Source organism: Harpegnathos saltator, unplaced genomic scaffold (assembly GCF_003227715.2).
Source record: "Harpegnathos saltator strain DR-91 unplaced genomic scaffold, Hsal_v8.6 scaffold133, whole genome shotgun sequence".
In the NCBI taxonomy this organism is placed as follows: Eukaryota; Metazoa; Arthropoda; class Insecta; order Hymenoptera; family Formicidae; genus Harpegnathos; species Harpegnathos saltator.
Window position 1 is genome coordinate 385,718 of NW_020229910.1, and position 17,714 is coordinate 403,431.

The following is a 17,714-nucleotide window of genomic DNA, read 5'->3' on the forward strand; positions in this document are numbered from 1 at the left end:
TATGTCTTAAGTTTACGTCTTACGTCCTTACGGAATTTTATATGTGGTGACCTTAACTCGATCAACGGTAATTGTCGAGCGCTCGTGTTGCTTTTCCGCGTCGACCTGCATCATCTAGGTCTCGGCCATTACACGAGCTCTTCCGCGCGGTTATTTCGCCGATCGACACAATTCCGATATTCAACTCCGTCTCGCGGCTCCTATTGTGTCTTCTTTTCCGGAAATTAAGGGAGTGGCAGCGAATAGAAAACAGACCGGCGGCGAGACGTGCCGGCTTCATGATTTAACGCGATAAAGAAAGAAGGGGGGAAGGGTGGGAGGGAGGAAAAGCAAAAAGAGATACAAAGGGGACAATAGAGATCGCAGAGAAGTGAAACTCACTAGGTCCCAGGCATTCAGCTGCGGCACGTAACGGCCGATCGGAAATGCGATGCCGTAACCGCCATAAATGCCCCAATTGAAAATAGACATGACGAGGCCTCGTTGCTCTTCCGGGAACCAGTCGGACAGTAGACCGGTCACCATCGGGTTGCAGCCCGCCTCTCTGCGCGGCCGCACAACTTCGATTATTAATACTCGCGGCCGGCTGAATGGGAACGTTACGCGAGCGGAAGGAAGCGTTTAGCACGGTACTTACCCCGCCGCCAGGATCATTCGCAGAATGACGAGCTGCCAGTACTCCTTCACCGCTCCCATCAGAATGATCGCCACGCTGAATATCAGAGTGCAGATCGCCAGCAGTCTCACTCTTGCGACAGGGCAGGGCAGACGAGAGCGTCAGTCAAGATGAAACGTGAGAGCGCGCTCGATCGGACAAGAGAGCAGCCTCGTGTGGCTGTCTTTCTCCGTCGAATCGTGAGGAGATTCAACATGTAACAATCATTAAATTACCTGTTGTACCTATCGGCTGCGATGCCCAACAGAACGCCCACGATCGTGAAGACCGCGATGAAGCTGGGCCCCGCCAAGATCTGATAGTCCAAACCGAGACCGTTGTAGTTCCACTCGCAGTAGGAAGACCCGTTCAGCTCCAGAGACTGGCAGCTGCGGCAATGAGGAGCATGTTGAAGTGGGAGTGGGCTGAATGAACGAACAACGAGCGAGGACGCGAACGTTCGTATTCACACGTTTGTTGTCTGTTTGGTTCTTTTTAAGTCGCCAGGTTGAGTCGAGTTGAGAAAACTGGACGAGCAATGAACGGAAATGTTTAAATGCAAGCGTTCGTTGTTTGTTTATCTTTTTTAAACTTTCCAAGTTGAAGAGAATAGACGGACAATGCCAATTTTCAGATGCTCGCATTTGCGTTTATTATTCGTTCAACTTGCCAGGTCGAGGAGAACGGACGAACAACAAACGCGAATTTTCGGATGTCATATTTACGTTCATTGTTTGTTCATTTTCTTTCAACTTCTCAAGTTGAAGAAACCGGACGGACAATGAACGCAGAGTTTCGGATGTTTGCATCCGCGTTCATTATTCGTTTACTTTCATCCAAGTTGAGGAGAACAAACGGACAACGAATGTAAATTGTTGGATACTTGCATTCGCATTCATTGTTTATTCATCTTTCTTCAGCTTTCCAAGTTGAAGAGAGCGGACGAATAACGAATGCAAATTTTTGGATGCTCGAATTCGCGTTTATTATTCGTTCAACTTCGTCCAAATCGAAGAGAATGCACAACAAACGCGAATTTTCGGATGTCGCATTCACGTTCATTGTTTGTTCATTTTCTTTCAACTTCCCAAGTTGAAGAGAGTGGACGGACAATAAACGCAAATTTTCGGATGTTTGCATTCTTGTTTATTATTCGTTCAATTTTCTAAGTTGAAGTGAATGGACAGACAATGAACGCGAATTTTCGCATGTTTACATTCATGTTCATTGTTTGTTCATCTTTTTTCAGTTTCCCAAGTTGAAGAGAGTGGACGGATCATAAATGCGAATTTTTGGATGCTTGCATTCGTGTTTATTATTTGTTCGATTTTTCAAGTTGAAGAGAGCGGACAGATAATGAACGCGAATTTTCGGATGCCGTATTCACGTTTACTGTTTGTTCATCTTCTTTCAATTTCCCAGGTTGAAGAGACCGGACAGATAACAAACGCAAATTTTCGGATATTTGCATTCGCTTTCATTATTCGTTCAACTTGCCAAGTTGAGGAGAACAGACGGACAATGAACATGAATTTTTGGATGCCGCATTCGCGTTCGTTGTTGGTCATCTTTTTTCAACTTTCCAAGTTGAAGAGAACGGACAGATAGCAAACGCAAATTTTCAGATGTTTGCATTCACGTTTATTATTTGTTCAACTTTCCAAGTTGAAGAGAGCGGACAGACAATGAACGCGAATTTTCGGATGCCGCATTCACGTTTATTGTTTGTTCATCTTCTTTCAATTTCCCAGGTTGAAGAGACCGGACAGACAACAAACGCAAATTTTCGGATATTTGCATTCGCTTTCATTATTCGTTCAACTTGCCAAGTTGAGAAGAACGAACGGACAATGAATGCGAATTTTTAGATGCCGCATTCGTGTTCATTGTTCGTTCATCTTCTTTCAACTTTCCAAGTTAGAGAGAGTAGACCGACAACAAATGCAAATTTTCGAATGCTCGCATTCGCGTTTATTGTTCATTCAACTTCGTCCAAGTCAAAGAGAACGAATGGACAACAAACGCAAATTTTTGCATACTTGTATTCGTTTCCGTTATTCGTCCAACTTTGTCCAAGTTGAAGAGAATAAACACACAATGAGCACGAGCACCTGAACCTGTTTGCATTCGCTATTTGCTCGTTGCTGGTTCGCATAATGTACACCCACCGTCACACGGGGATCAAATGAAAACAACGAGAGATGCGGTAATGACGAACGCGATAATCGCGCACGGGAAGCGCGCGTGTCGGCCAACCGCGATCGATATCTTCCGGACGACAATGAACGACGATCCCGATGAAGTTTTTCCATAGCGTCATGCATCCACGGAATTCTTCGCGGTATTCGGCTCGGAGATTGCCAGTAATCTTTCCTGGAGCTTTCCAACGACAGCTCCATCAATCTTTCTTTTTCTCTTATAAAGCTATGTGTCCCCCCTTCCCGTATTCTCGCGATCCATGATATCTTAAGTCATTATAGAGTAGCATGAGTTGGCGGTATCAACCTCGCTTCGATGAATCAATCACTCGCAAGGAAATCTAGTTGTCAACGGCCGCGGGAGAAGGAGGAGGAAACGACGTTAATTGCGCTTACTCGTGATTCCTCCTGCCGCTCACGCCGACTCTCGCAGCCGGACGCTTTCCGGAGCAGGTGGTCATTAGCGGACTTATTAACTGTACTTACTAGGTAGCATTCTTCGCGGCTTCGCATTGTATCGGAAGGTCGACCAACGTCAGCGTCGTCGAGTTGAGCTGGCAGGAAATATCGCCGTAGTGCAGATCCTCGGCGATCGCTTTGCTCGTCACACCTTGCCCGCGAGGCACATTGTCGGATAAATTAGAATCGTTATTGAATAGCAGGGGAAAAAAGAAGACAGAAGTAATAGGCGGGAAGAGCCTCGAGCAAGAAGAACGAAAGAAGTTCTCTGCTGAGAACATGCTGCGTGCGGAAGTCTTCGCGTCCCGCGATCGAGCAAAATCGTCATTAAATCTCGTCTCGACATTAAATCCCGAGCGACGATCGCGTCGCTTTTTTCTGAGAGCGGGACCTTGGGCGGAAACTTGAGAAGCGACAAGTTTCGCGTCACGCGATTTGATTCTTTTCGAATCTTTTCTTTGTTAGTTCTTGTTTAATCTCAACTTCTCAATCTTAATTCTTTGTTAATCTTTTTAATCTTTTCCTTATTCTTTCGCTCGAGCGATGTGAGACTTCGCGCTCTCGTCACGCTTCCGCTTCTACACGCAAAAAAATATTCCGCAGTGGCAACTGGAAATTTTCTGTTACGGCTCGGGGCTCGGTTGCGGCAACAGAAAATTCTGTTTCGCAAACCGAAGAATCGCATCAGCAACTGCTTTCGATTGAAGGAACTAATTTTCGATCTCGAAAATATATTGGGTTGCTCGGAAAGTAATTTCGGTTTTCTGTATAAAAATGAAAGACGATATTTTTAATAGGAAGGAAAATTTTATTCTGTTAAATATATTGACTATTCTGTTGTAACACCTTTTACCATCTTTGAGGTAATAACATGATTCCACGCTCGTAGAACTTGTGGTCCTTGGCAAAAAAATGAATTAAGTGATTTTTGACACCTTCATTTGAGTCGAAATTTTTACCATTCAAAGAATTTTGCAATGATCGAAACAAGTGATAACCGGATGCTGCCAAATCAGGTGAATATGGTGGGCGCGGTAGCAAATGCCATCCAAGCGCTAACAGCTTCTGGCAAGTTATTAAACTTGTGTGAAGTCTAGCGTTGTTATGATGAAACATATGTAACACCTTTTCTATTCATCAATTCTCATTTCTTCTGCTTGATGGAATCATTCAATTTGTCCAATTGATGAATACACATTCGAATCAAACGTTTGGTTGTTTGGTAGCAGTTCAAAACAAACCATTCCTTTCCAATCCCACTAAACAGAAAGTATTACCTTCTTTTGATGGATATCAGCTTTCGATGTGCTTTAAGTACTGGTTCATTACGTCTGCTCCATGATATTTGTGTTTAATATTGTTATACACAATCCATTTTTCATCTCCAGTTATGAGTAGCTTCAGAAATGGATCGTTTTCCTCATGTCTCAACAGCAAATCACAGATGATAATGCAATGAATCAAATTTCTTTCTTTGAGAACGTGTGGAACCTAAATATCGAGCTTTAAAGCGAAATCAAGTTGTTTCAAATGCTCATGCATGATCGAATTCGATAAATTCCATCTCTCAGCAATTTCTCATGTTGTTAAATGACGATTTGCGTCCACCAATGCTTTTATTTAGTCTTCATCAACCTCAATTGGCCTTCCAGAACGTGGTGTATCTTTGAGGTCGAAATTCTCAAAACGAAATTCCCAAAACCAATTCTGACATTGGCGTTCAATACCTCACATCCTCTCTATACATGGCACACAATTTTTTTCTAGTTTGCGCTGCATTTGCCTTTATGGTAATAAAAAAGTAAAATGTGACGAAAACGCTCACGTTGGTTTCCTATTTTTGATGCGACGCCAAACAAAAACAACTTGACAGGTTCCAAAGCAACTTTTTTTTCAAATCAAGCTTGAAATGTGCGTTGTAAAAGTGTAAAATTATTTTCTAGTTTAGAATGAGGTTAACTGCTTAAAAAAGCAACTAACACCGTCTTTTTTATTTATTTATCTAATTATTTATCTAATTAACACTATCCAAAAACCGAAATTACTTTCCGAACAATCCAATAGTTACCAGAGTATTCGGCTACTCTCGCAGAAAGTGTGGAACTATCAGGTTGGCAACAATGTCATGTCGTTTTTCACGGATAGATGGCTTTACTTATCATTAAACGCACTTCACTCCAAATTCTATAACCTTTATTTGATAACTGACGTTTCAAGCTTTCTTAAAAAGAAAAAGAAAACTGCGTCATCCGCTAAAGAATTGTTTGTTTAGCACTGAGTTAAAAGTGGAAAATCAAAACGAGCATTTCCGTCATATTTTACTTTTTTACTTCCAAGAAGGAAAGATCGGTATGCAAGCCTGTCAAAAGTTATATGCTAGTATATGGTGAGGAATCCTTAACAGAACACTAGCATGAGCGTTAGTTTGCTCGTCTTCGTTCGGGAGATTTTTCTGTGAAAGATGTATCATGATCAGGCCAATTGAGGTTGATGACAAAATAAAAATATTGCTTGAATCCAATCGCCATTATACGACGCGGCAGATCGTTGAGAAACTAAACGTATCGTATACGAGCATTGAAAACTATTTAAAACAACTCGAATATGTCAACAAACTCGATTTGGATTCCACACGAACAAAGAAATTCATCTCACCAACATCAGCGATTTTCTCTTGAAACGTGATGAACAAAACAATTCGTTTTTTAAACGAATGTTAACTGGCGACGAAAAATGGATTTTATGGATTGTTTACGACAATATGGAACGAAAACGAACATAGAGCAAACGTGATGAACCGCCACAAAACACTTATAAAGCAGACATTCACCAAAGGAAGATTTTGCTATCTGTTTTGCGGGATTACAAGGGTATTGTGTCTTTTGAACTGCTTAAACGTAATCGATCACAAACGATTGATTCGGAATTGTACAAGTTACACGAAGCAATCAAGCAGAAATGCCCAGAACTGGTGAATCGTAAAGGTACTGTCTTTCACCATGACAACGCTAGACTATATACAGGTTGCGTGAAAAATTCGCGGAGCGGCATCTATAAATAAACGGTAGAATTATAAATTGTAGTCGGTTATATAGAATCACTCTTCACATGAACCTAGATTAGGTTTCATTTCCATCTGTCAATTTTTCTGTGTTTACAAGCCAACTGAAGTTGACGTGTCAGTATATTTGTTTGCAATGGAAAATTTGAAACAGCGTGCAGTGATTTAGTTCTTTGTTAAAAAAGGTTTAAAGGCAATGGAATTCATTCCGAGATGGTAAATGTGTTAGGGGAATCTGCTCCTTCAAAAACAATGGTTTGTAAATGGGCACTTGAGTTTCAATGTGGTCGTACAAGCATTGAAGATGATCCACACAGTGGACGTCCAAAAAGCGCATCAACACCAGAAATCATTGAGCAAATACATGTTATTGTTTCTGAAGATCCAAGTGTGACTACGCGTGAAATTGCTCATACCATAGGCATTTCAGATGAACGGGTACGACATATTTTACATAAAGAATTACAAATGAGAAAGGTGTTTGGAAAAGTGGTGCCGCATACGTTAACAATTCAACAAAAACTCGCTCGAAAGCAAATTTCTCAACGTCATTTGAATCGTTTTAAGAAGAATAAAACCGATTTTGTGCGTCGTTTTATAACTATGGATGAGACTTGGATCTATCACCATGATCCGAAATTGAAACAGGAACGTTTACAGTGGACTGAAGCTGGATGTTCAGCTGCAAAGCAAACAAAGCATGAAAGATCGGCAAAAAAGGTTTTGGCATCAGTTTTTGGGATGTTAAAGGGATTTTGTTAATTGACTATCTGGTAAAAGGTAAAACAATTAACTCTGAATATTATTGCAACCTTTTGGATCAATTGGACGCAAAAATTCATGAGAAAATACCTGGTTTGCAGCACAAACAAATCATTTTTCACCAAGACAACGCACCTGCTCACAAAAGTGTTCTGTCAATGTCTAAATTCAATGAATTGAAGTACAAATTGCTTGATCATTCACCGTATTCGCCAAATTTGGCACCCAGTGACTTCTATCTGTTCCGAAACCTGAAACAATTCCTCCGTGGAAAGCATTTTTTGTCGAATGAAGAAGCTATAGCAGCCGTAGAGACATATTTCGCAGACCTTCCAGAAACACATTTCCGCGATGGAATAAAATTATTGGAGAGCCATTGGGCCAAGTGTATTGAAGTTAATGGAGACTATATTGAAGAATAAAATCATTTGTAGAATTAGGTATTCTTTATTTCAGTTCCGCTCCGCGAACTTTTCACGCAACCTGTACATCGTTGGTCACTCGCCAGAAATTGTTGCAGCTTGGGTGGAATGTGTTACCACACCCATCATGTTCGCCTGACCTTGCATCATCAGATTACTATTTATTTCGTTACTTGCAAAATTCTTTGAATGGATCAGTTTTTCGCTGATAAGGACCAGAAATTCTCTGAGGCTGGGGTCATGAAGCTATCAAACAGATGGCAAAAGGTCATTGAATTAAACGGACAGAATAAAGTTTTTACTTTGTATGAAAAAATCGCTTGTCATTTACATAGAAAAAAAACGACATGCCTTTCTTGCCAGCCTGATATATCATATATGTGAAGAAAAATCTCAGTTACTGCTCAGACCGGAAAGATTCATCTGACAAAGTTGACTGACGCTGCTAATAATGCGACTTCAACCTGGCCGCGCAAGCGTTTTCCCCCTCTATTTACATATACAGAGACGCTTTGTTTACCTGTATGAATAACGGAACTCGTACCCTTGACGATATTAATGTTCGGTTTAGGTGACCGAATGTACAAAGGCATTTAAAACAGGCCACCAAAATGCGCAAGATAAAAAAATATGTTACAGATGACCTTTGGAAATTTCAAAATCATCAAGTTAACAAAAACTAGAGGACAAAAATTATTGTAACAGCATATTCTAGAGATCATATAGAGTAAAAAAGGCCAATACCTCTTTTATTTCCGACAGATAATTATCGAAACATTATAAGCCAAATATTAAAAAGTTTTCCTTAAATATTTCAGAAAATATGAGACAAATAAAAAAATATTTTAAACAAAAGTTGTTCAAATTAATTGGTGGAAAAAGATGATATAATAAAAAACTAGGGTTTTCATTTAAAACATTTAGGTGACTCCCGTAACTTTGATGTCGCTGTTTCAAGGTCATGCACTTAAAACAACTTTTGTCTGAAACATTTTTTTCTGTCTTGCATATTTTTAAAGTTATTCAAATGGCCTGTTTTAGGTGCCTCAGCCTTTATTTCCGAAGCTTTCTAACGGAATTTCTCTTGTGCTGCAACGAAATTTTCAGTTGATTCCTAAGGGACGAAAGGTTTCGTTTGTCGTAACTAAAATTCAGTTACACCGACCGAATAATTTTCTGCGTGATAGGGATAAGTTTACGCAACTCGGACGAGATCCCGCGGAAAATCGAATCAGCTCACACTTCCGGGACTCACCTATCAGAAAATGGCCCAATTCCCCGAGAACGTAGCCGATCGACACCACGGCCAGCGCGTACGGCTTATAGAGGAACGCCAGCCTCTGCACCACCCAGCTGAACATCCTCGCTTCACCTGTAAGTGATATATATCTGATGAGCGAGTCGCGCGATTGCGCGGGCGGGAATTATATAATTGGCCTGCGATGGGAATTACGGTTGTCGCGATTGTCGGCCGGACGGCCTTTTCGTTCGCGAGTTTATCGCGCTACTTCAAATAGAACGGCGATAACACGACGCGCGGAGTCGCTAGGCGGTTTAATTACGGGCCTCAATTAGAGAATTATTGCTTTATCGTCTTCATGCATGAGCGCCCGGGAGAAAACACCTCTCGTGCGCGGGCGCGGGAGATAGCGCGAGTTTATTAGATTAAATTAATTATATTCGGTGTACACAGATTCTCTCACGACGAATAATGGACGCGCGATCGCAATCTCGAATTCCAACGGAAACGGAAGATGCCTGTGTTCGCGTGAATCGCCCGATCCGGTATTGTTCGCGCGTGATCCCGTCGCGATATGTTGTTATTATCAATTGCTAAATATACAGACGCGAGTGGTTGCTTGTTTATCTGCTGGCTCGTGAATATTTATCCGCGAAAAATGCCAGCTTCATTCCCTGACGTCGGTCGTCCGAAGGAAAGACGCGGGATACGCGATACGCGAATCGCGATCGCCGCCGCCGCCGCCGTCGCCGCCGCTTGCGAAACGGCGACTTCTTATTATTCACGATCTGTCGGCGGCATTTTAATTTCAATATCCTGGTGCGCGTATAGGCGCGCGAGAGTAGCGGTGTGTCGATATACGGTACCGGCGGTTGCTCAAGGTTCCCGTTACGCGCGTGTGTAACGCGGGAATTGCGCTGGAAGAACGGCGCGAGCCCAAAGCGCAATGGCCGCCGCCGAACGGCGCGTCTAATTGGGCGCGAATGTTGCGTTCGTCGTGAAGAACGACAAGACTTAGGCTGGTATTCATAGTCGGATGTTATATTTAAGACCGTCTTAAGTTCATGCTCAGATGCTCTACAAATTACCTCATTGGCTACGGAATATCTGAGGATGAACTTAAGACGATCTTAAATATAAAATCCGACTATGAATACCGGCCTTAGGCCCAGTTCCACAAATCCGAGTTCGAATTAAGCTTAGCTGAACGGCTATTACGTTTAACGTCATGATTAAACTCGTGTTGCGCTCCACATTGTATTTATAATTGTAGTTTATGTAAACCTATAGAATGAAGTTTATGTAAACCTGTACGAAGAAAGTCCCAAAGATATCTCCTTCTTGTCAAACATGGATTGTGATTAGTTAATAATAAATGGTCGGAAGTAAAACGGGAGGAAGGACGAAAACAAGTAGCTCGATTTCTGCTGGCACTGTTAGTAACAGATTCTTTGGATAAATGAAATCGTGCATGAAAATCGACGTCGCCAAATTCTTCAATATATAACGGTCATCTTTTTATAATTCTCGGTCGTTGATAAATGAAATTTTCAAAATCTTTATCTTCAGATGAAGATAATATGTATTCTAAAAAGCCATATCTCAGTATATTTATTCCTCATTTGGTATATATTATTTTCCTTTAATTCTTCGGCATATTCAAAAAATCATGATACTGCATTAATATAACCCCAAAAGCCAGATAGTAATAAATTTTATTTCTCAAATTGATGAGTGTTAAATTTCGTTTAAATTCATTAAACGCCCAAAGCTGGGAGTTTAACTTTAACCTCTTAGGCACGATGCGCCACTATAGTGGCTTTCGCGGATGTCATCTCTTTGAACGACGCGTCACTATAGTGGCTTTCGCGGATGTCATCTTATATTACGACGCGCCACTATAGTGGCTCACTCTAGTGACTCACTCGCTCACCGTTTGAATTAACTGATCGTTTTCATATGTCTTGTTTCACACTTTTTTTGCCTTCACAACGTTTTATAACAGTGTTAACAATATACAGACAGAATATACAGTCTTTGTTTTTGATACGCCAGTGTCAGGTATGAATTGTTGCTTTCTGTTTAAATAAATATACCATTTGCTCTTTTTAACATGCCGATCCGTATCCTTATAATTTTCCACAAAATCTAAAAAAGCATTATGAAATTGTATCGTATGTTCAAAGAACGATGTAAGACGAAGATCGCGTTATGAGTGTGAAGATTGTGACGTGGGTCTATGTGTCGTACCGTGCTTTAAAATATATTATATTCAATTGTATTATTAATTATTAAAGTAAATTATTAAAGTTAAAGTATATGTATCATATCTTTAAGAAAATTTTATAATTTAATCATCAAAAACTTCATTCCAATGTGCTTGCGTAGAGAACAGCATTGTCCGTCACACATTGCAGTGCTATTTACGCGTTTACGCGTAATTCGCATCGAACTCTGCCGTACAGAAAAATGCCCCACGCAAAATTCAGCCGTGCCTAAGAGGTTAACTGCGGGAAATCGACGTTAACCGTGGTTTATGGCAGTTGTAGAACACAACTTTTCCTCTAAACTAGGATTAACGAGTTTAACTCTGTTTACAGTAAGTTGTGGAACTGGGCCTTAACCTCCGAAAATTTGACCCATTTTTTCAAAAATCGATCTAGTCGGTTCTCTTCCGTTCGATTCTTCTAAACATTCACTCCGCTTGAATCCCTCATCAAACGAAGCAACATTGATGAACATGCTTAACATATTAATGGATCGAAATTCGACTTTCTGCTGAAAGAATTGCGCAAAAATCGATCAGGAAAAAATCGATTTTCTGAAAATCGAATCGAGATCATGCGGAATGACTCGCGTGCCCGCGGTCGATCCGTCGCTGCTCGTTGATAATTGTTATTGCGGGCGCGTTTGTGAATGTGTTATCGGTCGGCGGTTTTATCTGCGGTGGAATGTAACAAGTTGTCGTGAATTCGCCAATGACGTTGGTATGCATAAAGAAAAAACCGGGGAAACTAGAATAACTAGAAAGATAAAGAAGGTAAGAAGAAATAGAAGGTGCGATGGATGGAATTGGGTCGCGTGAAGAAATTTGCCGTGCATCGCAGATTGACAGGAACTCGCCATTGTGACGAAAGTTGGCGGGTCCAGGTCGGGTTAAGAGTACAACACGACGTGCAAGGTGGATGCTTATTCTCGCACATGTTGGCGTGATCGGCGTGCGATCGTTGTCGTCGTTTAAATTTTTTTACGTGCTGGTCGGCGAGGATTAGATCGCGAGGAAGAATCGCGATCGTGATCAAGAGCGCGAGCGCGATTGCGAGCGAACAGAAAAGCTCTCGCGCGCGCTTTAAGATTCGCGCGAGTCTTACGTACACGGCCAGATCACCTTGAGCCGAAATCATTGAGACGGAACGAAAATTATCATTTCGATGTCGTTGATTCTCGCGTCTGTCACTGTGCCGTCGAGTCGTCGTTCTGTGAAGTTTTCGCGGCGGAGGAAAATGCTCTTTATTAACCCTTGAAGATGGGAGGTTACTGAAAAAGGTAATTAGGCAAAATCTAATATTATGAAGGTTTTTAGGACTGCTGAATCCGTATTTGACCTTAGATTTAAGAAATTAAAAATGGTGAATCCAATGGCGGACTTTGTCATAGTGAAAAATGAAGAAATTGTCAGATTTTCATAAAATCTGAACTAAAAGGTTTGTTAGTGGTATTGTGATCGAATTTAGGTCGAAATGGCGGATTCAATATGGCGGATATAAAAAGGCATATAAATACTAAATATCGCTGAATTTTCATAAAACTAATATAAAGAATTTAAATTCATTAAAAAAATATGTTAGAAATAAGTTTCCTAAATGCACATAACGTGATGGGACCAATCAGATGACGTTCTTCTTCATTGCGAGGTCAAGCAGAGCAAAGTCAAAATAACTAATAGTAAATAAAATAATAATTTGAAAACAATTATGAAAAAAAATTACAATCAAACTCGATTTCCGGAGATATTTGCGATTGCTAAATTCAAAAAGGACAATAGAAGTCGAAAATTCAGTGTCTTTGGCTTGAAAAAACGACAGATAGTAAATAATAATTTATAAATAGAGAGAATCTGAATCTTGAATATAAAAGCAGGGATTATACGTTGATAAATTGAAAAGCTCAATCCGACATTTTTGTCTCCGTCCTGTTTGGAAACTTATCAATGAAACGCAAACTTTTATTAGTGACTGAATCAAAGATAGACTGAAATCAAAGATGTATACAATAAAGGAGGAGGGTCCCTAAGGCCTGTTTTCGGCACCCTTCAAAATTGGACCAAAATGGCTGGAATCACTTCTTTATACCCTTGGAAGTAATATTTAGTCAATTCCAGTCTAAACGGAAGTATTTAGAGTGTATACTTCAAGTATACAAGGTGCATCAGCGCGCCCGTATCAAGCATTTCTTTGAAAAACTAAGCGTTTCTGAGAAAAATGTTTCAGATAAAAGTTGTATGGTTTCAAGGGGGACATAAGATGGTGTCATTGGTTTGACCTTGGATGGTCATTTGAAGGTCACGTGAATGTCGATTTCAATATTTTATATAGAACCCCCTATTTTTACATATCTTGTAGCTTATCTCGAGAGCTTTCCAAAACACTATCGTAGATCACGTAGAAACACTTATTACAAATACTTCTGAAAGAAATGACTGACGTATTTTCTGCCGCAAGGCTAAATACGAAATTTTGAAAAGAACTGTTTTTAAGAACTGTATGCTATTGTCTACTTTTATATATTGTATACTTTTTGTATACAATATTGTATACTTTTTGAGCACTACGATCCCTTAAGCTTTTAATTTAATAGACCAAGTTCTACTTATGTCCATGGCCCTATATCAGACCCGATCTCACATCTTAATGTCAAAGATACACAAAATACGTATATGCGCGTACCCAGGGACCTGGTTACGATAAAAATAAAACTAGTTCTTGTCAGAGCTGCTTCTCGAGATTTTCTTATTACGCAAAAAGATATCTTGTTATTTTTGAGTTTTTTTTCTTTATTTTTTCTCCTTCTTTAGTTTTTAATCTTGCATAATTATTCAGATTTGTTCTACAGTGAATTGCAATTTATAATTAGGCATTTCCAATATGGCAGAAAATATTAATGTTCCTGCAAACGAAACAATAACTATTCCTTTTAGTAGACCATCTATGACACATAAATGCATTATCTGCAAAGCTAAGTCGCCGCTTGTTGTTGTACCTTCCTTGGCTAAACTTCGGGTTTTTGTTGAGCGTGGATTGATAATTGATAAAAAGTGACAGGCAAGGGGACTCACGTAAATCCAACATCCCACTCTACGTGGCTTCTTAAAGGAAGATTACGTTTACGATTTTACTATTCACGTGTGGAGAATCAACAAGAATAAATAACATGATTTCAATCTCGGATCTCCTTAAGTAACGTTTCTACAAATCTATCTGTAAGAAGCCTCATAACTCGCAAAATACTTAATGAAAAATGATTTAGTTATAAATGTTTTGGTAAGCTCTCGCGATAAGCTACAAGATATGTAAAAATAGGGGATTCTATAAAATATTGAAATGGACATTCACGTGACCTTCAAATGACCATCCAAGATCAAACCAATGACACCATCTTATGTCCCCCTTGAAACCATATAACTTTTATCTGAAACATTTTTCTCAGAAACGCTTAGTTTTCCAAAGAAATGCTTGATACGGGCGCGCTGATGCACCATGTATACTTGAAGTATACACTCTAAATACTTCCGTTTAGACTGGAATTGACTAAATATTACTTCCAAGGGTATAAGGAAGTGATTCCAGCCATTTTGGTTCAATTTTGAAGGGTGCCGAAGACAGGCCTTAGGGACCTTCCTCCTTTACACTCAATTGTACACCTTTTTATGCACGCGTACATAAGAGCTTGAACGACCCGACATACACTTGTAGTTACTATTTTGAATTTCACATCTTTTACTTCAGAATCGTGAAGATACCGTAATCATAGGGATATCATTAAATATCTCCGCATTTTTCTGATTTCCTTTTTACCTCCGCCATTTTAGGTCTGCCATTTTTAATTTACTCTTTCTGACCTCGAAATCAGAAAGAGCATCACTAAAAACTCTTGTATTATGAGTTTCATGAAAATTGAATAATATTTGCATTTTTAATTTATTTTGACGTTGGCCGTATTGGGCATCCGCTATTTTGAATTTCAAATTTTTGACTTTAGAATTCTAAAGAGCCATCAAATAACCTAACTTAACCGAAACTTGCCTATAAGGGATTTTTTAGGTTGTTGGTGACGAAACCAGGATTGAAATTACAAAATTCAACATGGCGGGTCCAATATGGTGGCTTCAAGAGGTTAATATTGACATTAATATTCTATTATGGATACATATCATATTCGGTTTTTTGATCACAGGTAACGACTGTCATAAGTTCGAGGTCATCAGAGCCATTCGGCAAAGAAATGGTTCCCTTCAACATTTCATTCACTAATAATGAAGGTAGGAGTATCCATAATGAAAAACCGTTAGTCAGTAGAAGCCATTATATTGGATCCGCCATTTTAGATTTTGCAATTTCGACTGGATTCATTATCAGCAACCCAAAAAACATGAACATATCGAATATGACCTTCTCTATAATAGAATAAAACAAACAAAATTAGTCTTTTGGAGCCATATCGGAATTGCTATATTGAATTTTGAAATTTCAACTCTGGGTTTGTCATCAGTGACTCGAAAAAACTTTCTATAAAGAAGATTTCATACAAAATAAAATGGGGATTAATCTTAATAAATATTTTCCAAAAACTGACAAAATTAAGTATTTCAGCACTGCCATATTGAATCCGCCATTATGAACTTCTTAAATTTGATTCTGAATTCATAGTCAACGACTCAAAAAACATGGGTATTCCAAGTTTGATGCAAATATGTTGAAAATTGATAGTTATTAATTGTGCTCATATATGAGTCATTACCGGTCTTGGCACGTCTTTTTTCACCAATATACAGAGTGGCTTATTTTAATCTATTAAATATCGTAAAAAAATAAAAGATACAGAAAAACGTGTTAGACACACAAAAGTTGTTCGGTTTGAAGAAAGACGTAACACAGCGGTATTATTTTGTTTACAGATGACCCCACTTTCGACATATTCAGTAATCGTCAGTTTTCTTAAATGAAAACCCCAATTTTTTATTGTATCACTTTTTTCCACCAATTAATTTAAACAACTTTTGTTTGAAATATTTTTTATTTACTTTTTTATTTTAATATTTTTGAGATATTTAAGGAAAATTTGGTAACTTTTTCTATACTTAGCTTACGATGTCTCGCTAATATTCATCGGAAAAAGAAGTGGCAATGGACTTTTTTATTTTATTTGGTTTCAAAAATATACTGTTACGAGTATATTCTTATAGTGTCCTAACTTTTATTAACTTGATGATTTTAAAATTTCCAAAAGTCAACAAGTTAACAAAAGTTAGGGTACTGTTGTAAGTATATTTTTGAGATCAAATAGAGCAAAAATATTTAGTATTATTTTATCTTCCGACAAATAGTTCTAGGACAAATAGTTCTTCGATAAATTGTCTGCCGACAATAATTACAAATAGTTACCGAGATGTCGTAAGCCAAATATTGAAAAAGTTGTCAAGTTTTCCTTAAATATCTTATAAAATATTAGGCAAGTAAAAAATATTTCAAACGAAAGTTGTTCAAATTAATTAGTAAAAAAAGATGATGTAATAAAAAATTATGATTTCCATTTAAGAAAAGTGACGATCAGTGAATATTTCGAAAGTAGCGCCATCTGTAAACAAAATAATGTCACTGTCTTCTGTCCCTCTTTAAACCAAAGAACTTTTGTTTGAAACGTTTTTCCGTGTTTTTTACATTTTTTGTGATATTTGAGTTGATAAATTAAAATGAACCACCCTATATAAATCATTACCAGCGAACTTGGTTAAGGGATGAATTAGTGGAACCTGTCGTGGCGTGAATTCAAAATGATAGAAAAATTTCTTTTTCAAAACGATAGGAACATTCTTTCAGATCGCTAAAGAAATTTCTAATCGTTACGTAATTTCAAATCATTACGAAAGTATTATATCTGTTATCCGTTTTGAATTATTCGGGAACTCATCTCTCGTTTTGGACGATCAGAAAAGCAATTCTTCTCTCAGAGATGCTGATGCATCGGGAAGCTTACTGATGCAAAGCTCTCTTCTTCTCTTTCATTCGTTGCACACATTTAGGGACTCTTTTGTCACTTTCCATCGATCGATTCGACGTGCTCGCCTTGCACCCTACCAATTACATAGCGCGGGTGACGCGAAGACACAGAGCTGATGGTGCAGAACTGGAGAGAAGCGCGAGCGAAGCTGGAGGTCGTGACGTTTCGCTCGAGGGCGCAGCGAGTAGAGCACGGGGAGAAGATAATGGCGTTTTCGACAGAATGACAATGACAGATTGATGTCGGAGGAGCCGGTTGACCGGTGGCGAGAGCCGGAGCGACGAGAAACGCGACCAAGACATGCTCCCCCGTCGGGAGAGAAACGCAGCTGGCAGCAGCTCTCGTCGATGATTAGCGGCGAATGCCAAGGCGCGGACTTGGCAGTGAGATGTCAAATGGCGATAATCGCGCGCGAGGGGCTCGCGTGACGGCGGTTTCGTTGCAGACGGCCGCCGATAGCTTATCGGATCGGTTTGATCGCTTTCCTCTCTCTCTCTCTCTCTCCTCTCTCTCTCCTCTCTCTCCCGTTCTCTCTCCCGTTTTTTCTCCCCCCCCCACCCCCCTCTCTCTCTCTCTGTCTCTCTCTCTCTCTCTCTCTCTCTCTCTCTCTCTCTCTCTCTCTCTCTCTCTCTCTCTCTCT

The 17,714-nt window shown here is 39.5% G+C and overlaps 1 protein-coding gene across 2 annotated transcripts in view; it reads right to left on the minus strand.

Moving 5' to 3' along the window:
- LOC105184900 (probable glucarate transporter) overlaps positions 1-17,714 on the minus strand; it is a 59,095-nt gene that overhangs the window by 12,017 nt on the left and 29,364 nt on the right. Inside the window, exons 2-6 of one of the 2 annotated variants that reach the window (XM_011144021.3) lie at positions 8,813-8,929; positions 3,340-3,463; positions 892-1,044; positions 638-748; positions 382-544 (exon numbers count right to left, since the gene is read on the minus strand). In XM_011144021.3, the coding sequence (XP_011142323.1) occupies positions 382-544; positions 638-748; positions 892-1,044; positions 3,340-3,463; positions 8,813-8,918 (657 nt within the window). In that variant the 5' untranslated portion in view covers positions 8,919-8,929. Of the gene's footprint in view, positions 1-381; positions 545-637; positions 749-891; positions 1,045-3,339; positions 4,091-8,812; positions 8,930-17,714 lie in introns of those variants that run through there. The other variant, XM_019842157.2, reaches the window with a different exon arrangement.